At 39.9% G+C, this 23,883-nt stretch overlaps 1 protein-coding gene across 3 annotated transcripts in view; it reads right to left on the bottom strand.

Moving 5' to 3' along the window:
• The window catches only part of Col12a1 (collagen type XII alpha 1 chain), a 107,610-nt gene that overhangs the window by 58,809 nt on the left and 24,918 nt on the right, over positions 1–23,883 (bottom strand). For 2 of the 3 annotated variants that reach the window (XM_050126312.1, XM_050126319.1), the window contains exons 14-25: positions 15,669–15,941; positions 12,451–12,717; positions 11,741–11,933; positions 10,647–10,768; positions 8,661–8,810; positions 8,459–8,578; positions 8,196–8,360; positions 7,615–7,761; positions 5,146–5,285; positions 4,401–4,530; positions 3,540–3,682; positions 3,106–3,235 (exon numbers count right to left, since the gene is read on the bottom strand). In XM_050126312.1, the coding sequence (XP_049982269.1) occupies positions 3,106–3,235; positions 3,540–3,682; positions 4,401–4,530; positions 5,146–5,285; positions 7,615–7,761; positions 8,196–8,360; positions 8,459–8,578; positions 8,661–8,810; positions 10,647–10,768; positions 11,741–11,933; positions 12,451–12,717; positions 15,669–15,941 (1,980 nt within the window). The remainder of the gene's footprint in view (positions 1–3,105; positions 3,236–3,539; positions 3,683–4,400; positions 4,531–5,145; positions 5,286–7,614; positions 7,762–8,195; positions 8,361–8,458; positions 8,579–8,660; positions 8,811–10,646; positions 10,769–11,740; positions 11,934–12,450; positions 12,718–15,668; positions 15,942–23,883) is intronic. The other variant, XM_050126328.1, reaches the window with a different exon arrangement.

The raw sequence follows: 23,883 nt of genomic DNA on the forward strand, positions 1-23,883 counted from the left end.
TTGATTTTTAATGAAAAAATAGAAATACCATTTTTTTTACCAGACAGAGTTGCTTCTTGTTTACATTAACTGCTTGCTGCTCAGCCATGTTGAATCATAAATTCACCATAAATGATGTGCCTTCAGATATTTAAATAAGATAATACTAAAATATTAATCAATCAAGGCATGCTCCCTTAAGGATGTTACAGATCCTCTCTTGATTACTTTTTATAACTTGACAATAAGACCCTATTCCCAAAGACACCAAATACCTGAGTCATAGAACATGGGATAAGTCCAGCTGATCATAACCTATGAACTGAATCCCTATTGATTAACTTTCATAGTGGTAGAAAGGGTTCTATACACTACCATAACCATCATTCTTACACAGCTGTGAATGCTGAAGGCTACAGTAATGACCAGGCTGGCAAGATAGGCTCACTGATCCACTAATGGCATGAAAGCCATGGGAGTAACCAACTACTTTCTGATTTGATTTGTCTTGCTCCAAAAGATGAAATACACACTCATCACCACCATTATCAAAGCCAACAACCTGTGATTGGGCAGGTCATAAGCCATAGATGAGAACATACTACTATTACTCTGATAAATAAATAAAATATTAAATCAACGCCCGATGACTTATCACTGTATCCATAAATTAATGTCATCACCAGGGAAACAGATGGTGATTAAAAACAGAAATCCACAACTGGTCAAGGTGTAAAGAATAAGATATTGGGAAGGTTTAGCCCTAAACAATACATCTACATTACAACCTCTCCTCAGAAATCATTTGAGAAAGGGGAACAGAAAGCTTTTAAAAGCTAGATGTGGTAGATGACTACAAGGTAACAGTATTCTCCAAACTCAACAGGAAAAAATGTACATATGAATTCACAGAAATTGTGACAGCATGCACAAGACCTGTGCAAACTTGAGCCAGACTTAATCAAGAAAGGAGATTGGAGGTGGGCATTAAGTCCCACCCCTGCTGAGATGCCATTGGCAATTGATACCTTCTGGGAGAATGAGTGTGTCAATTTTCTTTAAGTGAGTGGACCTGTGCTTCGTTGGCTACCTATATGCCAAGGGCATATGGGCAGCACAAACTGGACACAATAGGTTTTAAAAGGAAAACAGAACACAAAGTTAGGTGGTTAGGGAAGGAAGGTGAATCTAGGAGACACTGGGGGAATATGAGCAAGACACACTGCATGAAATTCTCCAAGAATTAATAAAAGAATATTATAGGGGTTACTATATAAAATAGTTATGAGAAATAAAAATGGACCAATGTTAGGTAACCACTAAGCTTGTAAGAATAGTTGCCTAAATCGTTGGAAGAAAATATAAATAACAAAATTTTGCCAAATCAAACAAATGATTACCTTTAAAAAAAAAAAAAGAAGATAATGAACAAAAGAAAACATCGTTGATTTTTTGCACAGGGTCTTTTTATACAGCCTTGGCTAGCTGAAGCTCATATTGTAAACCAGGCTAGTCTTTGAATGCACAGGATCTGCCTGATTCTGCTTCCTGAGTGGTGGAATTAAAGCTGCACACTACCACCCTTGGTTTTTTATTTATTTATTTATTTTTCTCTTGTTATATATATATATCTACCTCCTTCTAGCTGCCCACTGGACCATTTCTTTTTGTCTTTTGTTTCAGCTCTGTGGGTCTCTCATCTTGAATCCCTATTTCTGCCACCATCTTCTGTCTCCTCTATATTTCCATTGCTTTTGGTTTTCTGCATTGGCGACTTTCTCCCATCTTCTTCCCCGATTGCTGTAGTCTAGAACCATTCGCAAATCCCTGGTACTATTTATCTGCCATCTCACTGCTGGTCTTGGGTTTTCTAACATGTGTTTCCAATCTGAACTAAATCCCACCCTCTCTTGTATCACTACCCACATCCACAAAACCACCAGCCCTGGTTAGTATCTAACACATAAAAATGATGAATTTTTATACGCCGTCAATAAATTTATCCTGTCAGGCTCTTTCTTTTCTCTGCCACATGATGCTTATGTTTCCTCAATATCTTTCTTTCCATCAAGTTCCTTCTTCAGTTTCCTTAGAAGGTAGGCTAAGGAGCACTATATTTAAGACAAACATATCTCAGAAATTTTTACTTCTCCAAGCAAAATCAAAGTACACTTCTCATAAAGGGAACTCACTAAACCCTCAAGGGAACAACCCTCATCAGCCCAAGACACCGAACAGCACAGAGAATCACTGCAGATCAAGAAAAGGCCTTCTACACACAGCTTTCTATCACTCAGTGGTATGTCCCCAACTCTAAGCCTGATGACCGGGCCATAGTGCATGTTCAATTGTAGGATGGAGTGGACTGATTAATTGACATACTTGAAATGAGCATTCATAGGTGCCAGTTTCCACTTCAACAAGAACTCAAAATGCCTGAACTTAACTTAAATATCCTTCTCCAAACTGTAGCCACAGAATAGTCCTGGTCACATGTGTCTTACATGCTGTACTTCATAGATTAAACCATTCAGTGCTATTTCATGTCTATACCTTGATTAACACATTGCCTAGAGCAACTCTAAAACTCTGCTGCTGATAGGCTATGCCTCAAAATAAGGTTCATTAAACATAAAAAAGGATAGCTGGGCGGTAATGGTGCCTGCCTTTAATTCCAGCACTTAGGAGGCCGAGGCAGGAGAATCTGTGTGGGTTCAAGGCCAGTCTCGCCTGCAGGAGCCTGTTCCAGGACAGACACCAAAGCCACACAGAGAAACCGTCTTGAAAAACAAAACAAAACAAAAAAACAAAAAGATAGGCAGATTGATTGGTTGATCAGTCCTGACATGGCCAGATATGACAGAATACAGTCTCAGAAAAGGTTCTACTTGGAGGAATAAAGAAGGAGAGTGGAAAGGGACAGAGCAGTGAAGGACAAATATAAGGAAAGTGCATGGTATAAATATATGGAATAATGAAATTACACCTACTACTTCATATATTAACAAAAATAATAACTACAATTATGCATTAATTATCAAACTATCACTAACATCATGTGGAAATATTCCAACAAATGTTAACTTTAACAGCAATAAGAAAAGAAAAAAGCCAGTAACATCTTACATGTGACTTCCCGAGCTTTGGCAGGTTCACTAGTGAGGTCATGCAGGACAGCTTGAACCGTGACCTCATATTCAGTGTTAGGAAGGAGGCCAGTCAGCTGTACATCGTTCACTGTTGGACCCACACGCATCTGCACAAGAGCATGCCAGGGGAAAATAAAACATGTGAGTCAGGGCTTCCAATTTCTGGGAGATGCAGCAGAGGCCTGTTAGTAACCACTAGGTTAGAACATAGCTTTTACATTCAAAAGAACTGGATTATTTTTTTCTTTCATACCAATGTTTTTTTTAATGGGTTACAGGTCACAAAACTCATTTCTATTTTGGTTGGGGTATCAAGTCATAAATTGATTCATAAGTATTGGCAGTATAATAGAACTGTCAACCTATAAAGTCTGAGAAGAGCAGAGTGATTAAGAAACAGGTATCTCTCACCTCTTTGGGTTTTGCTGCTTCAGGGGTTCTAACTGGTTGGTGTGACACCGTATAGCCAGTAGCTCCTCCCACAGGCTGCCATTGCACATGCATGGTGGTGGGGCCAATGTCATAAATATTCAGGCTAACTACAGGAACTGGCACTATGAAAACACAAAAGTGGACATCAGTGGAATCCCTTCAAATAAATGTTTCCTATTTTGTTGATAACATATATGTTAACAGAAAGTGTGTTGCTTGAGAAATTGATGATTTACTATAGCTCCCTTCACCCATAAAGACCCAATGTCAGTGTAGATTGCACTTTATTCTCCAGGATACACATTTCAACTATTAAAAAGAGGAAAACGCTCAAAGTTCAGATTACAAATGGCATTCCAATGGAACCATATGAAAGCCAAAATAGATAAGCTTTCTGAGACTTTAATCCCTTTTTCTGGAACATCACTAAGCTATTTTTATTTTTTCGTCATAGAACTTCAGACAGAAGTTACTAACCTATTATTTCACTTCATTCTTCTTTAACGAAGAAGAAGATGATGAAGAAGAAGAAGAAGAAGAAGAAGAAGAAGAAGAGGAGGAGGAGGAGGAGGAGGAGGAGGAGACAGAGAGAGGAGAGAAAGAAAGGAAAGAAAGAAAGGAAGGAAGGAAGGAAGGAAGGAAGGAAGGAAGGAAGGAAGGAAGGAAGGAAGGAAGGAAGGAAGGAAGAACATACTTAAGATGTGAGTTGACATCAATGACTGGAACACAGTGAGTTTGTCAAAGGCTGGCAAAAATTTCCCATGTGCCATGACCTCTTTCTTTGTCTTGGAAAAGAAACAATGAGGTTATATCCTTGTTGCTGCTCCCCATGGGACTTACGGGTTTTCTCTGTGCCCTTCAGAGGCTCGCTGTATTCATCCTCAACCACAGAGTACACGTTCACCACATATTCAGTCTCAGGCTTCAGGTCTTTCAGCACTGTGCTGGTTTCCAGTCGACTCACATAAAACTGGAGGGGAGAATAAATGGAAGAACAGTCAATTCCATTCTTCAAGCCAGACCTCCAAGCACCTGTCTGAAGTAAGTTTAGAAGGTATCTCACGAGGCTTTGTCCTTTATTTTGAGAAATTACTAGATTGCAGAAAGATCTTAGGTGTGATAACATAATTTATTTTTTGACATTTTTATTGATTTTTGTTGAGCTCTACATTTTTCTCTGCTCCCCTCCCTGCCTCTCCCTTCCCCTTTAGGCCTCTCCCAAGGTCCCCATGCTCCCAATTTACTCAGGAGGTGATAACATAATTTTTCCCAGCTTTCATTGCCGTATTTGTAAAACTAATAAATTCTCATCCTTAATAAGATTCACTTGTCAACTTTCTGCATCTAATTCGAACTTATGAATCAATTAACTTGTTTGAAGAAATCATATTGATATGCTGAGCATTGGGAACATTTTTTTAAAAAGCTATTTCCCTTTCATGAAGTTCAAAGAGAACCTTGAGAGGAGCAGAGAGGACCATTCTCCATTCATCTATTGTTTCTCACCCAACGTTTTCCTCTGAGCTCTAATGAGAAGCACCCAATCTCAGCATGAGGAAGGAGGGCTTAAGAGTCATCTACTCACCTCCTGGCGTTTCCCTCCAGAAACAGGGTAATATTCCACCTTGTATCTGTCCACACTGTCAGAAGGAGGTGTCCAGCTCACTCTAAAGGAACGGTGAGTCCTCTCAGAAATAACTAAGTTAGATGGTGCTTCCAAGTCACCTGTGTGTGGAGATAAAGTATATACACTCTTTCATTTCTGTAGCAAGAGGGGGAAGTAGGAAATTAGATTGAAACAGCACTGATCTGTTTTTACAGCCTTTCCTTCACATGGGAAGAGAGTAATGAATTTATATAGAGGCCTATTGCTCACTGGCCTTTCTGAACAAATGGTCAAAAGTTTCCTTAATCTCAGAAGGTTCAACCTAGAGCTCTTTAAACACCATCTCCTGTTCTTTATGAAACAACTAGTCAAAATGTCACCTCGACCCAAGACTTCTGAGTCATCTCTGGCACCATTTCCCCTCTCAACCCATTTGCATAATCAGAGGAAGGGACCAATCAATTCAACTTTTCCATTGTCTTAGGTTAGACCAAGATCACTACCTCATTACTATTTCTAGGCATGTTATATTCTATGAAGATAACACTAGTTACTGTCTATGTTAAGTTTCTTATGTGTTTAGGTCTAAATAGGCAATAAGAAAATTTAATTATTTTTTACTCAAGAAAGAATGAAAATAAGCATGTAATGATATTTTTAAATATAGAAATAACCATTTTAAAATAGCCAGTCTGTGGGTAGATAAGAGTAAATAACAGTGTCTATAAAATAACAATAAAAATGGACATGACAAATACATTGTGGACAATAGCAAATATGTTGCAAATAATCTAAAGAGAAAGGAGTCACTCCTATGAGTCCATGACCATGGCAAATCACTTTCTTATAAACTCTTCTGGGAATCTTGTGAGCCCGAACTGGGTAAGAATGTCTACTCTTAGCAGCCTAACCTTTATTGTACTTGGGTCAAAGTCAAGCTTGCAAAATTATCAAGTAGTTTTACTGTCTGGGAAACTTCAATGAATACAACTATTACTTGGTTGATTAAAAAAATAAATAAAGATAAAAGATGTTTTCATCCCCACTCAGAGTTCACTCCAATTGAATAAAAAAAGACATTTCTCTCAGCTAACCCACAGCCAGAAGCCTACAAATTCTGGCTGCCCAGCTGGTCTATTTCTCCAGGGAAAAGGTCAGACTGTTGTTCAAAATCCAAAAGAGAAAAATCTTTAAAAGTTTGGAGACAGAAGTTCAAGAAGGAACATGAAAAATAAAATGTGAGTGTAACCAAGGACCCAAATATTGTGAAGCATTTCTGCCGCCCTGTTTACTGAACCACCCCTACGTCTCTGAAACCATTGCAAGTTAATGACAGACTGTCTGCACACAATTCACATGTCTAACAGAGACGTCCTCGTGGTCTAAGGAGCATGGATTTGTGTGTCGTTATTTTCGCAAAGCCCTTCAGTGTTGGTTCTTTCAATGTCCTATCCATCTGGGCCCTCTCCTGTCACTACAAACCCAGTTCTGAAATTTTGTTTCTAACCCCTAATCCCTTTCCATGGTTACCTCATTCAAAGCCCCACAACAACATCCCTAGGCGTTCGACCCCAACTGGGTAACTTCTCGGTATCTCTGTCTCTGCCAGTAAAGAAGGACTGCACTATTTCTAAAAGTCTCAAGTTTAGGACTGGAACTTCTCTTCACACCCAGGGGTTATCAGTGTGGAGCAGCAGATCTGACCGTCTACAACTGAAGAAGAGAAAGCAGGCATAGGATGCCTCTCCCAGGCCTCTGTCTTAGGAAGCTGGAAGAGGCCACCAAACATTACTTAGCAATCCAAATCTCTGGGCTTGTCGTCACCATCTGCGTGACATAGCACTGGCAAGAAACTGCGTGACTACAGAACAGATCCGAACCAGAAAGGGGGCGTCTCTTAACTCCCCTTTATTCTCTTCTCCCACTTTTGTGCATTTGCTGAGCCATAGAGCCTAAATAAATCCTTAAGGACACTAGAAGCCATTTTCTAGTTTGGTTCCGTCCCACCCACCCACCCCCAAAAAAATATCATTTACAAATGAACTAAAACAGAGATTCTTAACTAGGAAGTTCCCCCCAAGAAGACATTTGGCACCAGTAAAGACAATTCTACAAAAGTCTAGAATGGTTTCTACTATTTCTGTAAGGTTAAACTCATACTGACTTTCCCAGAACCAAGAAAAATAAATGAAGAACAATTTTACCAAAATCTTCCTATATAAAAAGGAAGGAATTTTCACTAACAAGGACAAAATTTCATAATTAATTTCCTAAAAGCCTTCGATTGTCCACTGTGTGCCAGATGCAGGTAACCTAAATTGTATGTCATATCTACACACCACAACTCAGGGGATGCTCCTGGCAGCCAGGAAGCAAAAGCCTCTAACGCTGCTGAGCGTTTCAGAGTGAGGTCCCCACCCAGACATAGCAGCACCTGGCTAAGCTTACCAGGGCCCTTGACGCTGTTACACAAGTTGCTGGTGAGGTCGTCCACAATCTTGGATAATGACTCAAAATCCGCCACATTGTATGCATGGATGTCATCTGGATCCGTGGCGATCATCTTTAGCTCAGCTTCATCAGCGTTCTTAATACCTTGGAAAACAGTTCATTACAAATTGAAAGCACCGTTCAAGAAATAGTGACGGAATGAGGCAAATACTTCAGGCCTCTTCTTTTTCTAAGTGCTCCACCACTGAGTCTGTATAGGGGTATATGCAGATGAGCACCAGGTGCCCACAGAGGCCTCTGTAGGCAAATAAATCCCTTGAAGAATCTTATTCTTCTCAGATGTAGCGAGGTCTTGATCACTCCAAAACTAGAGCTGAAATGTCGAAGTAAGTATTAGCTTTTTCCCCCTTTGTTAATTAATTTCAACTCCTCTCTCAGGAGACTTTTGTTCGGAAGTGACAAGAATTCTACCACCTTGTTGGTTTGAGTGACTATGGTAATCCAATAATATTTTTAACTACAAAAATGTCCTCAGCCCATCTGCCACCCAGGGCATCACTATCTTCTCCAGATCTTACCAATAGCAAACAGTTCTACTCCTTCATCCTTGAGTTTCTTTGATGGAGCCTCCACGTCGTCTTGTGATTTCCCGTCGGTAATGAGAACTCCAATTTTGCGAGCGCGAGGCCTCATGCCAGCTTGGGTCTTGAAGCTCTGTTGGCGAATGAAATTCAAAGCCATGCCTAGGGGGATTTTTAGAAGACAGCCAGTCACATCATTTCTCAACTCTCTGTCTGACCAAAAGCACGTGCCAAATCTGCAGCAAAGCGTCCTGACTTACCCGTGAGGGTGTTTCCTCCTTTGTACGGTAAGTTCGCCACAGCCTGTAATAAACTCTTCTTGTCTCTGTGGGCATTTAACTGCCACTCTGTTCTGGGGTCTCCACTGTACTGAGCGAGAGCTAAAATGACACCATGGATGTTAGGATGGATTAAAGATGGCAGTTAAGTTCTCAAAGATCTTCAGTGTTGTCGGAAACCTACCAATTTGGACTCGCTTGGGACCAATTTCAAAGATTTCCACGATACGAGAAATGAAGCTTCTCACGGTTCTAAAATTTGCGCGGCCGATACTCCATGACCCATCCACCAGCAAGACAATGTCTGCTTCCGCTCTGGTGAGACACTCCATCCCTGACACAGCAATCGTGAGACAGAACGGTAAGGAACACATAGTTGGCAGGTCGCTCCCTTTGCAGCTGCTGCCACCCAAGTTGTCTAGTTCAACATACCAGGTAAGCTTAATTTATTAACCTCAAATAAGTTACAAGAACCAATTTCCCCAAAGATGATTTCAGTGGCAAATCTTCATCTTTGACTCTATTTCCTGACCATGATCATAGAACCTAGAGATTTTAATTAAACCATGATGGTCAGTTTGAAAGGCTCACACAATCAATACCTAAAATAATAAATGTGAATGCATAGCTGTCTAACAATAAATATAAATAATTTGAATAAGATTTGGATTCTATATAAGGTAAGATATTGCATTCTTCACTATTTAAGATATTAGCAAATAAATATAAGATGAACTGATTAAATGTATAAACCATAAATGGTTTAAGTGAGCCAAAAATATCCCTTATAATCATTAAGATACCAGGTAACTATTACAAGTTATAAGGATTAGACACATGACTCTTAAAATCAGAACTTTATGAAGTAAAAACATGCTTTGAAAATCTAACACACTGTTCTATTGTTTCACTGATATCTGTTTAACTTTTTCATCTACTGTAGATAATTTCAGACAGCAAAGTTTGCACATTCAAAGAATTGAGGAAGGAGGAAGACAATTAAGAAAAATATGCAAAGAAATACACGAATCGAGGGCTGTAGGACAGACAAACACAGATACAAAGCGAAGGTGTTTGGGAAGAGAAAATAATCCCAATATCCTCAGTGACAAGCTACAAAATAAAAATATAAGCCAGTTAATGTCATCATAAGAGAAACAATGAAACAATGCAAAATATCAAAATGTGACTTTCTTCCCTCCACATCTAACTTTAAATCCTCTTTTTTCTAGAAGCTTGAGTCCCCAGCTATAAACTTCCCCATTTATTGCAATGTTATCAGATCATCTTTATCTCAATTTTAAAAGGAAAGAAACTTAGGTAATGCCCATCACACTACCAACTACACAGTGCCGTGTATGTCATACCTTTCCCAAGATGGAAGACTCCCAAACAGTGTTCCTAGGACCTACACCTTTAACATCTCTGGCTGTGCTAAGACTGACTCGTTTTAGCAAATGATTTTTTAAAAGTTTAGAAGTAAACTCTACCTCTTCCTCTCAACTTCAATTCTATTAAATGCTGTCTTGGTTCACATCAAACCTGTATTTATGGCAAGGGGCAGAATGTCTAAAGGGTTTGTGCTACCATTTTGCTTGCAAGTCATTGATTGCCCACTTTTTCATATGTAAAACCTTCTTTCTCAGCCCAAATAAGCCACTGAAGTAAAAATATATAATCGTTATACCAAAAGAAAATTGTATAACTAAAAAGAAAAATTAGAGAGCCGGGCAATGGTGGTGCACGCCTTTAATCCCAGCACTCGGGAGGCAGAGGCAGGCAGATCTCTGTGAGTTCGAGACCAGCCTGGTCTACAGAGCTAGTGCCAGGATAGGCTCCAAAGCCACAGAAAAACCCTGTCTCGAAAAACCAAAAAAAAAAAAAAAGAAAAAAAAGAAAAATTAGAAAGTGTAACTACTGCTGTCACACTGAATAAAACCCATTTTTAAATAATGGTATTTAAATAATGCAAAACTGAAAGAAAAAGCCAAAAATAGACTCAGCTGGATATCTTGAAGCAGTTCATTCAAACATAAAATAGTATGTGAATTATTTAAATATATTGTAGTGAAATTTTATAATTACTTGTCATTGTTTAATAACTTAACACTTCACATTTGAGATAATTTCACAATACTATTTCTTATAGAAATATAACACAGTTTCTTACCGGAGGATAAAAATGGCGTCACGGTTGTATCAGAAAGGGTTGTCATCTCTTGCCCAACAAGGGGTAAACTTTCTCCTCCATCAAACATCCCAAAGACATTGACTCTATAGGTGGTGCCTGCCCTGGAACAGGGATGTGCACAGTGGGTATAGACCATGGGCTCAGGGAAGCAGTTTCCAGCTTGTTAAAGATATCCGCCTTCATTAACAAACTTTTACCCACAGGAACTTAAAATGTTCAGTATTGTGAAAGAAGAAAAATAGCTGCCATCTCATTCCAGCCTGACTCACAGGGAAGCAGCCACCCAGCATTCCAGGGAGCTCCGGGGATTCACAGCACCATTTCTGGACTGGCTTTGCTGCCAGAGGCAGCATTCCCCCGATGTGCCTCAGAAAGGAGAGGAAAAAGTTGCTTTTTTTCTGTTGCCTCTGGGTGAATCTCAGAGGCTTAAGGAGATTGAAATGTTTGATGTCTGCAAGGTAACCCAGGATGCTAAGCACTGGGCAGCGTCAAACAGTGACATCACCAACTTTCATCCTATCTACACAAGTGATCATGAACAGCAAGCATTATCAGGTTTAATGTTATTGAATGCACACTCGAACAGAGGAAGTTTCTAAGAGGAACTTCCAGTAGCACGTTGGTACGACTGGATGGATGTGGAGTGCTGCTGTTCAAGCTCACACTCCTCTGTTTCCCAACTCACTGTCTGAAACTAGACCTTGCATCAACCCAAAGCTGTTTTGCCAGCTGGCAACACGCTCAGACTCTGGCCTTTGAGCTCCAGTGTGCTTCACTGCAGGGACACCCACACTGGGAGTCTCAGAATGAGTTACCTGGCCACACATTTCCACATGGCTGCAATTGTAAGAAAACTATGTGATAAGGACATGTTAAAATCCAGGGATTCCTTTTTTTTTAAAACAGTTATCCCTGATCACTTAATAACAAAAATTATTTGAAAATACAAACTATTTGTTTAATCTTAATTCTTTGCTTGTTCCTGAAAACAGATAAGAGGCGGTTCTTTGTGCCAAACCTGCTAATTTATATAAGTGATATAATCTTTTAGCACAAATACAGTTCATTCCTACCTAAGCTCCTCCAAGACAACTGTGTTGTCATATGGTCCAAGGACCAACTCCCCTAGTCTTCTGTCGTCTCCTGTGGGGTGGAATGTGACTTTGTAACCTTTCACTTCCCCAGGGGCAGGCTCCCAAGTCACGCGGAAACTTGACATTGTCGGGTCAGAAGTTTTGAGGTTCCTTGGTGATTTAAACCGAGAAGCTGTAAAATGAAAAAGGTTTTTTAAAAAAGATTACCAATAAGATAGGCTTAAGTGTTTTTTATTCACACCCACAAAAAATGACTGTATAGAGAGTCAAGTCCAATAGCACAAGATGTCAGGGTCGCTAAAAGCCCTGTGAAACGGAGTGTTGACAGAGCGGCATAAACAATTCTCGAGCTTCAGATGAGTCTTAGATTAATATATTAGCCGGTAGAATCATTTTACCAGGAACTAGATTTGCAAAGCAAATAATGCACTAATTAGACATGCCCCCTAATAAATACAACTTAATTTATTACAAATTGAAAGTGTTTGCATGCATGCTGCTGGAGCTTGAATCCAGGGTCTCACTCCTGTTGTGCAAATACTCGACAACTCAGCTACAGACACCCCCCCCTGCACCCCAGATTCAATTTGAAATGTTTACAGATGAAATCGATACATTCTAGCCTTCTTTTTGAAAGGTGGGATACTTTCTCCCCCAAAGGCATGCTTTGTATTATTATTGTTGTATACCTGTTGTCCCTGATCCTTGCCTAAGCTTCCCTTCTCCTGTCTTATACATCGGGAGAACTGTGATGTCGTATGTGGTCTGAGGTTGAAGTCTCTTTAGCACTGTTGAAGTGACTGTGGGTGGCACCTTAGCGACCATTTGTCTCCCTCCCCCTTGAGGGCGATACACAACACGGTAGTTGACAACTTTCCCTGGTGCTGGTTTCCACGTAACTCTCATCGTGTGTTCTGTTTCTTCATCCACTTTTAAGGTTTTGGAATCTTGGGATACTGTGAAACAAAAAAATAATAATAATAATCTATAGCATGTCAAAGAAAACTAATTTTGTTTGCCACCTCCTTCACGTGAGAAGAAACTGTATTCTTAAGTGTGGACACAAATGCTGAGCATCATAGTCTCTTGGGTTCATGATGGCATGTGAGCTTAATCTCAGGATGGCCTCGGTGAGATGCTTTTGCTTTATCCAGTTAATACTAAAAAAATGAAAGTTCATATTGCAGGGATTTCCTAGTTGCATTCTAGAAACTTTAGTAAAGGAAAAGGAATTCATCTCCAAAGATGTGGTTTTAAATTTTTATGGTGCTTTCTCTGTAAAGAATTCCTCTAGTAATAAAGCCACAAGGAATACTAAAGATCAAAAATAAAGAGTTAGAAATTTTATTCAGGCCTTTTCAGAAGAAGCTACAATCTGTAAGTAACTGGTCAGAGTTAGGATGATTGACAGCCATCTCCTGATTTCCATGTGCATGTAAGACTATGAACACAAAGGAATAGGCAACTCTAATAGGTGAAAACATCTCAAGGCTGGCAAATGAAAGCATACACACCAAGTATGTTAAGAAGCACTGTGTGTTAACATATATCTAATATGAAGCTGATACCATCACTCAGCTAGCTCTTTTAGCAATATTTAACTATTATGAGTAACTGTCAGAAATAGATCATCCAATATCTTCAAACAACAATATTCCCTTTCTTATAAATAATAAGTTTATCAGCAGAATCATTTAATTCAATACTAGAAGACTCGCAAGTACGCTAAAGCTGAAGGAAACAAAATCAACTGTCTTCTTTGATTTTTAAAGAAATTTTCATGGTCAAGTGGGTAAGAATCATAACGAAACAATTTTAAATAGGGAGGAAAAGAACTTGTTAAAATAGTTTTCAGACAATGATCGTCAGTTAGCACCAGTGAACCCTGAGACTTTAGGAACAGACTTGGGCTGACTCTGTGTTGACCATTTTGTTGCTGGTGTGCTTCCAGGCATCAGCACAGGCAGGTGGGACCCAGATGGAGCCCTGTGATTTTCCTAACTGCTGAGATGGTGGGAGTCCACATCGAATGGAGTCCACAGACAGAGAACTGCAGCAGAGAGAAGGCCACCGATAAAATGTCCCCAGACACACAGAAAAGCCTCCTTGGGTCCCCAACCCAGGGTAAGTCAGGGTATGTATGTAAGGAAAGTACCACAAACTAGAGAACACATCACCCAAAATAAACAGAACCACTCTTGAAGCTCACATGTGGCCAGAAAGTTTCCACCAGCCGGAAGACCAAACCTTAGAATTGTGGTGATGCCATGCAGAGTGTACAGCAGGGGATTGCTTCTATAACTGGTGTAGGAGGCCCGTCTGTATTTGTGTTGCTTTCATTGGTTATTAAAGAAACTGTCTTGGCCTAGTTGATAGGGTGAATCTCAGGTAGGTGGGGAAGACAACAGAATTCTGGGAGGAAGAGCAGAGTCAGGCAGACGCCATGGTTTTCCTGCCCTAGGCAGACACTGGTTAGACTCATGCTGGTAAGCCACAGTCAAGTGGTGATACACATTAATGGAGATGGGTTAAACTAATATGTGAGAGTTATCCAATAAGAGGCTAGAGATAATGGGCCAGGCAGTAATTTAATTAATGCAATTTCTGAGAGCTTATTTCGGGGGTTAAGATAGAGGGGTGGCTGGGACCAAAAGCCCTCTCCCTATTACAGATAACAAAGCAGAAGTACTTCTAAAATAAAACAGGTCTTAACATGAATTTCAAAAAGATCAAACTATTTCCAAATAACTACATTCTAGGTAGGGGAACAAGATTAATATTTATAGTAATATACTTTCCAGGACCCAATAAAATAAAACTCACAATATCTGGACTCAATTAAAAATTATATGGCACACTAAGAACAAATTTATGACCTAAATTTTGGATGTAACAATTGTGTTCTCCCCAAAATTCATGTTGAAGCTCTAACCTCCAATGTGGATGCTCACAGGTAGGACCTTTGGATTAAACAAGCTTATGTAGATGAGGTCCTAATCTAATGATATCAGTGACCAGTGACCTTAGTAGAGAAAGTGGAGACACCAACCAGGTCAAGCTCACCCTCCCTTATCCCCAACTCTGATGTGTTGTGTGTATGTATGTGTTCGTAGGTCATAAAGCTAGCAAATGGGGGATTCATAAGAGAAGAAGAGATTTTTGGGGGAGGAAATAGAGTAATAAAATATCTGTAACTGGAAAACAGTAGAAGGGAACTAACTAGAGAAAGAAAGCTGGAAACACGGAGATTATAGTCTGGAAGAAGAACAAAATAAAACGCATCCATGCACTGGCTTTGTGGGAGCCTAGTCTGTTTGGATGCTCACCTTCCTAGACCTGGCTGGAGGGGGGAGGACGTTGGACTTCACACAGGGCAAGGAACCCTGACTGCTCTCTGGACTGGAGAGGGAGGGGGAGAGGAAGTGGGGGGATGGGAGAAGGAAATGGGAGGAGGGGAGGAGGTGGAAATTTTTAATAATAATAATAAAATAAGAGAGAGAGAGAGAGAGAGAGAGAGAGAGAGAGAGAGAGAGAGAGAGAGAGAGACATCCAAAGAAAGCTAAAGCCCTTGACTAAGGTCGTGCAATCACAATTTGCTTGGTCTACATGGGAGCTGTATTTTCTTTCCCTTGTTTAGTATCCTAGCTAGATGATCCTTTTACTAGAAAACAAAATGGACACATACGTATGGCTGGGAAGAATTCAAAATTGTCCAAATATATTATTTTTCAGATCAGAGCCTGATTGGAACTTAAACCACACTTAAACATCATTCATGTTCAGTTCTTATTCCCAAGTGAAGAAAAAAAAAAAAAAAAACCTCAGTGGCTCAATTTCATGTCACCTGAACGGCTTAGTTCTTAGGTAGCACCAACATGTACCCACACACTCTTGGGAAGTCACCTACATTCAGTTGTGGCCTCTTTAGTCACAGGTTCTCCTTCTCCGCTGCTGTAAGTTGCAAAAACTGAAATTCTGTACTTGGTCTCTGGCTGTAGATTCTCTATCATAGTATGAATCGCATCTCCAGGAAGATTTTTCTCTCCAACCTCAATGTCATCATAAAGCGACTTCCATGAGACTCTGTACCCTCGAACCATTCCTGGAGCAGATGTCCAATAGGCCCCAATCGACGTGTTCGTGATGTCCTTAGTAACTAGATCTTGAGGTGAACCACGTTCTAGAACAGAGGTTAAAAGAGTATCACTTTTTAAATGTCACCTGAATAATTAAGTATTCCTTCATCCTGGTAGACATCCTAACTTGCTAGACTCAAACTCAACCTCTCTAAAATTGACCATTATTCCTGAGCTTTGGGGGTGTTTTTCATCAATGGAGCAAATTGGCAGAAGAAAACTTCATGCTGTACAATTCCTAACTATCAACCCCCATGTGCTTTTCCGTATTAGGGGCCCCTCTAGGCCAAGGCAGACACCCAGATTCGAAGAAATGAATGCTTTTAACTTTTTTCTAAAAGGAACAATGTCTGAATGTCAATATTTTATCAGATGTCAGAGTACTTTGGGACAAAGCCCACTTCCACAAAGGTCTCCATGTCATTACCAGAATGTTTTCCTTTCTCTCTAATTTTAATATACTCATTTCAATTTATGAGTTACAGTTACTGCAACCATCATATACTGCTTGCAAATCTTAGCTTCCACCCCAGTTTTCTGAGTAAACTTTAACTTGCATATTCGGTTCAAGAGAGCAAAAGTATAAACTTTTGACACAGCTTCACTCCAATGTCACCAATAATTCTGGACAACTTAAAAGTAACGAGTCATCAAATAAAACACACTTCTTGTTCTGTCTGATCAAAATTGTCTGCTACTAAATCATGGCTCTTTCATTAATCTATACTTCCCCTAAATGGAAAGACACAGAAACCTAAACTTAATGATAGGCATAGATGTCCTCTACTGAAACCCTCATTTTCCATATTTCAAATGTAATATAAATATAGTAGTCACTTTATATTGAATGCTTTTACTAGGGTTTATACCACACTGCGACATAACTATAAAGCTACCTGCCTCCTCAGCATACATTATGCCAATAATTGTTTTCCATTCATGTAAATGACAGTGCACATACTAGACTTTTGAAAGCTGCTATTTTCTTAACTCAGAGTGCAATGAATGTTTTGGAACTACTCATAAACAATTAAGCATCAACCAAAAATAAAGATAAGTATTAATGAAAAAAGCGTCAGTGCACAAACACTCTTCTCATACATGGTAGAACGTAGAGCGAAAGGTAAATAAGACAGAAGCTGGAAAGGCTACCAGATCCTAATGAAAAGTTCTTAGTCCATTAAAAATGACTTTGAAAGTAGACAGGGCATCTCATCTCTGGGAGGGAATTAGCTGCATATTTCACTGAAACCAAGAACACTTATTTTCAAGAACATAGTGACTTTTTTCCTCAGCACATAAAAATGAAAACCCTTTGCCCTGAGAATTTGTTGCTTGCATGGTGATAACCGCTACATCTTCTTCACTTGCAGAATATGAAAGTGCAACTTCCTATCGCTGGCTTCTTGCCTTGGTTTGGTTGTTTGTTGGTTTCTACTTGTTTTGATGACTGATTTCCTACTATTCTGCTAAGTTTTAAGTCTGCAACACACTTTCCCTTTGCTTACTATAGGCCAATTTTCCACATTTCTGAATTTCTTGGCCTGCAGTCAGGAGGACTACAGGGAAATGAACTCACTTAATAGTGACTTTGGATTTAAAGAAGCTAGTCAATGCACTAATGATATTCTCCAAGCATACCAAATTAATACCAGAGTAATCACCAATGTCTACTTTTCCTAAGTCTGTGTCTTTCAGTCTGCTTTTCTTCCTAATTTCTAAAGCACTGAATTTATGGGATTGTTTGTTTCCATGACAACAAGCATCAGTCTCACAAACACAAGCAAATAATTTCACTATGAGAAAAATAACAGGAAGAGAATTGTGGTTGAAGCAAAAATGTATTCACAGAGACATTTCTGAGCTTAAAACAAAAAGTTCCCTCATCACTAGACATGTCTTCCCATGAGTTTAACCAACTATTTTAAGAATCAAAAACCTTGTAAAACTAGAACAAAATACTAATAAAATCACAATAAAGACTTTGTCAAGTGCCTTAATGCCCTGAGATTAATTTGCAAAAGGCCTTTTTAAGATACAAATGAAATAGCAACTAAAGAATAGTTGACATCTCATTAAAGGCACACCAACAATGACCTGAGTGACCCCAGAGAAGAGTCTCAGTTACAAGGAATGGGCCTTTAACACCCAGCTTCTGACAAAGGTATATGAACATCATCTGTAGACACACTTTACCACATCCCCACAGAAGATGCAGCTCGGACCCCAAGGAAAGGAGACGAAGGTCTAATTCAGAAGCCATGACTGCAAAGATAAATGCTCAACCCGGTTTCTTTTATCAGTCAGAGTGATAAGAGTATCCCTCCTTGTTTAGGCTGTTATCCTGCATACTGCTCTTTGCCTCCACAGCAGGAGGCTACATACTCTAATGAAATGCAGGATGCTTTGTAACATGTGGAGTTTTAGAAAAGACAGTTCCTTGAGGAGACTAGGTATCAGGACTACAACCTATGAAGTATTTTCTTTTCTTTTTAAATGGGGTTTCGATTTGGTCAAACATTAGATTACCAAAAGCTAAAGCAACCGTATAGGTACAACAGGCAGGACACAGGGCTAGCATTAGGCTGGTGTTGGGGTTAAGAGTGCAATAACCTGAGTGGGCCACTAGCAAGCTATGTCACTCCCTAGTGCCTCGGCAGCAAAACATCTGGACTCAACGTGATTAGGAACATAACAATGTTTTGAGAGGCAAAGCTCAGCCCTGCTCAGATCAGAACACATGAGACTCTGTCTAAATACTAGCAGTTCCTAAAAATCTTTTAAATCTGCCCTGTGATTCTTTCCTCCAGGGCTCTTCACTCTTTTGTGTCTCTCTTCACACACTCTCCACTCTCCTTCAACTCCCTGCCCCCCACACCACACACACATACACACACACATACACACGCACGCACACACACCACTCATGTCTAGTTTCTTTTCTGTTGCTCCTCTCTGAAAGCTGTTTGAGCAAAAGATACACTTGGCCAGGGTGTCACTGAGTCTTCACTCTTGCTTTGTCTAGAATAATGGCTCCTTGAAAATGAAGACTTCATGAGAAGCAAAGCTGGTTAAAATAGGGGTCATGGTTATGATTGCTTGGCCCTTTCTGTATTTATAGCTTTATTGCCATGCACATGACTCAAAGTCACTTCAAAGCTGACACTCAGAGACCTGGGAAGCTGATTTAACTGACTATCACATACTTTCAGTGAGATGTGGGATGTCTCCCTCTCTTCTCTCTGGCCTATCCTGTCTTAAAAGAAATCGATTCTCAACACATGCCTGTTTTTGAACACTCAATGGCACTCTTGTGAGTTCAATCACAGTGTTGTCAAGGCAGGCATTTGATTGTTTAATTTATTTATAGTCCCTGCCATCAGGGAAGCTCCAGTTACCAGTAACTACCAGAAAATATTTTAGTTTGGTAAGACTGGGTTTGAACAAGCATCCATGTTTGGAATACATTAGGAGTGAGGGGAGGAGAAGAAAGCCAGAAGTTAGAGTCTGGTCTCCTGGCAGTGAGCAGAACCCAGCAGGCTTCGTTCCTTTGTCCCCACCTTGCCGAGAGGAGATCCACATCTGCTCCCTCCCTCTTGCATGAGCTCCTCCAATGTTTGTTTTATGACCCTGAGGATTGCTCAGGGGGGTTTCTCCTTAGTGGTATGTTTCAATAATGTTAATCTCCTAGTGCCTTCTTTCTCCTGCTCTGACCTGCGTACTTGTGTTTTCTATATTTCATTCATCTCTGGCAAAGACTCTGTGGCATTTTTTCAAGTGGCTCTTCTAAGTGTCATCTCTTCTTTTCCCTTGGATTCCATCTCAGTCGCATTCCTATACAATCTTCCTAGCACCAGTGTAAGTACAAGGAATAGGAGTATCTTTCTGTCCAAGATTTTAAAGTATAAAACTCAATCGGATTTTGAAATCTTGGTATTCAGCCAAAGGACTAAGAATAAGTGACTTTTGAGTACTTGGCTTTGAATAGAGCACCTATTGTAACATCCAGGGCTCAGGGGAACATGGCAGAAGAGCAGTAGAAAGAATGTGAGAGGGCAAAATGAGCTGCGGAACGCCATCTTTTGGACCTGATATGGCCTTTATTCTCGTGAACTTACAGCATCTGTGGCTACCTGCACAACTTGCACAGAGCCAAGCCAGTTAATATTTCAAAATGGAGGAGTTCAGGAGGCCCCACCCTTAGCTGAGAAGCTACTGGTTGTTACTAGCTGCTGGGGAAGGACGATTCATTTTGTTTTCTTAAGAGCAAATGGCCATTAGTAGATTGTCTATGCTCAGGTAGATAGCCTCATGTCCATTCATTAGTGCATTCAGGTAGCACCAATGGGACTCCAGTAGCTTTTTAATGAGGTTGTATTTTTTAATGAGGACATGAAAGTAGGAGGAGGATGTGTGTAGTATGAGAGGCAGAATGCTCAGGGGAAATGGGAAGAGAATCAGAATAAGATACATTGTATATGTGTATAGAATAATTTAAAAAAATAAGAATATTCTTTAAAGCAATTTTGGTGTTTGGCATCTCCTGACTACAAATAATGTTCATATTCATATGAACATGATTATAGAATATATATTACTATGTATTAACAATATATGAGCATATATGTGAATATATATTCAAAATATTTTTTTCCTCGTGTCTGCTTGCATCACCTCATTGCTGATGCTGTGGAATTGGTGCAGCAGACAGGTGTATTCCTCATGATCTGAACATTCACAAAGGGTTGAATTATACAGTTTTTCCACACGCTATGCCAAAGAACCAATGTCTCATTTAAGTAACTTTCCTATGTTTCCTTAGCTCTTTTCCATTTGCCTCCTGAAAAGGAAATTAGCATCCAATTCAAACATAATTAAAATATAAATTAACCAATGATAACTGGAGAATGAGTCACCCTGTAATGAAGCTGTGCTTCATCTTATAGATTGTCCCAGCCAGCCTTCACACGGCACTTTCAAAAATAGAAGTTCAATTCCAAACGTAATGTAAATGCTCTTCTAAATCAATGTGTCTTTTCCGTTAGAGCTCAGCTCAAACGCCATCCAACTTTCCATCGCAGACTACAGAAGACCTGCTTCTGGAAAGCATTTCCAACTCAGACTGCAGAAGACCTGCTTCTGGAGAGCATTCATGTGGAAACAGAACCAGAGTCACCATTCCAGAGGGCAAAGTTCACTGTCGACGACGACTCAGCTTAGCTACTTAAAAAAAAATAAGCAGTTTGTAAATATCTCCCAAAACTGCAGTGCAGCTTCAGAGCTGCAGGAGTAGAAATCTGTCTCTCCTAATTTTTGCCTCTCCAAGTCTGACTTAGCTGGAGTTCTCTGGCAAGCAATTAAATCACAGACAAGAAACTGAATTGGCATTCAGTGATCGTGATAAAGTTCCTTGGCAATGTCAGAGTGCTTGTACCCTCAATGTATGATTTTTCAAATTATGAGACAGCAATAAATCTAAGAAAACAGAGAAGCCTTGTTTAGTCCACCTTGGAGAAGCCCATGGCTTTGTGCATACGGCAGAACCCCTGCACTGTGCTGACGAACTCACTGTAACAAAATGTCAGCTGAGTCAACTTGGTTTGATCTGTAGGGAGCCATCCATAGGTCAGGCACTAGCAGGTTGCTACAGCAACTGAAACAAAGGAAATCCTGAAAGGGCATGGTTTCCATAGCTAGAAAATACTCAAAACTCAAAAACAGAGTTGTACTATTCCCAAACTGATATACCCATGCCTTTGCGGCGAATCCCTGAATCAAAGCGAAGCATTATTCACTTAGATTTATCAAAGCAGGTTGCCCTCTCTGTCACGTCCCAACAGTCAGTGCTAAGAGTTCTGTCCAGACGTAAAGTACATTTGCATGCACAGCCGCGTTTTTAATTACATTAAGTCTATCTACTTTAATGACAACAACGGCAGTTGGGGACAATATAAATCAAACGTAATGGCTTCTGGTCAGATTCCTCTGAAGTTCGGATCTGAAATAGTCATAAACTCTGCCTTTGTGATTCTATCACACAACAGTCCTAAGCCAACCATGAACTTCCCCGGTGCCAGTGCTAATAAATCTCTCTTCCAGAGACAGGGGAAATTTTCAGAGCACCGACCGCATTTCAAAAGGAAAAAGTGCGAGGAAAGAAATTCAGGCTAGAAATGGTTGTAGACCATACAAGGTATTCTAAAAAAAGAATAAGGTAGAACTTTTGTTCTTTGAATTGAAAGCCACATGTTCTCGAGATAATCTGCAAAATTTTTAACCTGCAGAAAGCTCTTGCTGGTTGACTCCAGGCCCTGGATAGAAGAAGCATTCCTTCAAGGTCTGTTCTTACCACCTCCTCTCCCAGGAGAGAACAGATTAGAAAAACAGCAGCCCTCAAAAGCATTTGCCTGGCTCTTCTCTGGGCTTTCCACTCCCCACATTCACCGTCGTATCCTATTCCTGTACATGGTATGTGGATTTGGCTGAACTGGTATAATAAAATGAAATGGAAGAAGCGGGGGCAAAAATCTTCTACTAATCTAGCCACAACTACACTTTCACAGACTCGTCAAGTTTACCACACATAACACAATAGAATAAATATGTCCATAAAAGCAGCAGGACAGCACTTTTGTAATCTTCATGATAGGCCAAGAGCTCCACTAAAGAGACAAAGACGTCTTTGATCGGCACAATTTAGTTTCAGCGAGTTCACAAATTATTTAGCTCTCTTCCTCCTCAACAAATGAGAAACAATGCTTTATTTATTTATTTATTTATTTTACTTCCTGTGCTTCTTCCTCAGAAACAGTTTCTGGTCAAATACATGTAGATGTGTGTGTGTGTGTGTATGTATGTGTGTGTGTGTGTGTGCCTACACTCACACACACAGATGATTTGGCTATTGCTCTATGTATAAAGTTATAAATTTATAAATATTATGCTACCTATCTGAACTAAAAAAAAATTACAGAACAAGAAAATGTTTACTGAAGGTTACAAAGTGCATTTTGCCATGTGAGATTTCTAGTACATTATTGTTGGTGAAGGATGCTTTAATTTTTTAAAAAAAAAATCAGGATGAGGTGGGGGCTAGAGAGATGGTTCAGTGGTTAAGAGCACTAACTACTCTTTCAAAGGACCCAGGTTCAATCCCGGAAATCACAGTACACAACTGTTTGTAACTCCAGCTCCAGGGGATCTGACACCCTCACACAGACATATATACAGGCCAAAACAACAATGTTCATAAAAATACAAATAAATAAATTATTTTTTAAAAGATGGGGTGAATGGCTATGCAATACCATTTCTCAGACTGGATGCAGCTATGGTAAACATTTACTCACACGAACTGTAGTTCCCTGCACTAGTTCCTTACAGACTAGCCCTACCAACATCAGGCAAGGAATGGGGAAGAAGGCCTCTGAACTATTAGATCCAACTAATGTTGGACATTTTGCCCAACTCCAGTGTTTTGTTTTAATTTTTTTTTGCACTCATAATGTACTTCCGATTAACTTTTTTCTAATTACCAATTTGCTTAAGTAATGTAAAATAGTATAATGTGGTTTCATAGTCCTTAAGCAATTATGAAAAGGGCATAACTAAAGTCAGAGAGTGGCCCCCACATAGCAAATGGAGTCATGGCCACAAACCCTCCGAAAGCTCCTCAGATGACAAGTTTCCCCAGCTCCCTTCCCTTGAGTATTGTCCATGTTCTTCACTGCATCAGCCCGTGTCTTTATGGCAGTTGCTCTCGCTCTATCTATATATAGTAGGTTGATTTATAGTATTCATCTTAAATATGTGTTCCTTTGGGGGGGGGTTCAAGACAGGGTTTCTCTGTGGCTTTGGAGCCTGTCCTGGAACTAACTCTGTAGACCAGGCTGGTCTCGAACTCACAGAGATCCGCCTGCCTCTGCCTCCCAAGTGCTGGGATTAAAGGCCTGCGTCACCACCGCCCGGCTATACGTGTTCCTTTTA

This window comes from Alexandromys fortis, unplaced genomic scaffold (assembly GCF_014885135.2).
Source record: "Alexandromys fortis isolate MF-2015 unplaced genomic scaffold, M_Fortis_MF-2015_v1.1 scaffold_22, whole genome shotgun sequence".
Lineage (NCBI taxonomy): Eukaryota > Metazoa > Chordata > Mammalia > Rodentia > Cricetidae > Alexandromys > Alexandromys fortis.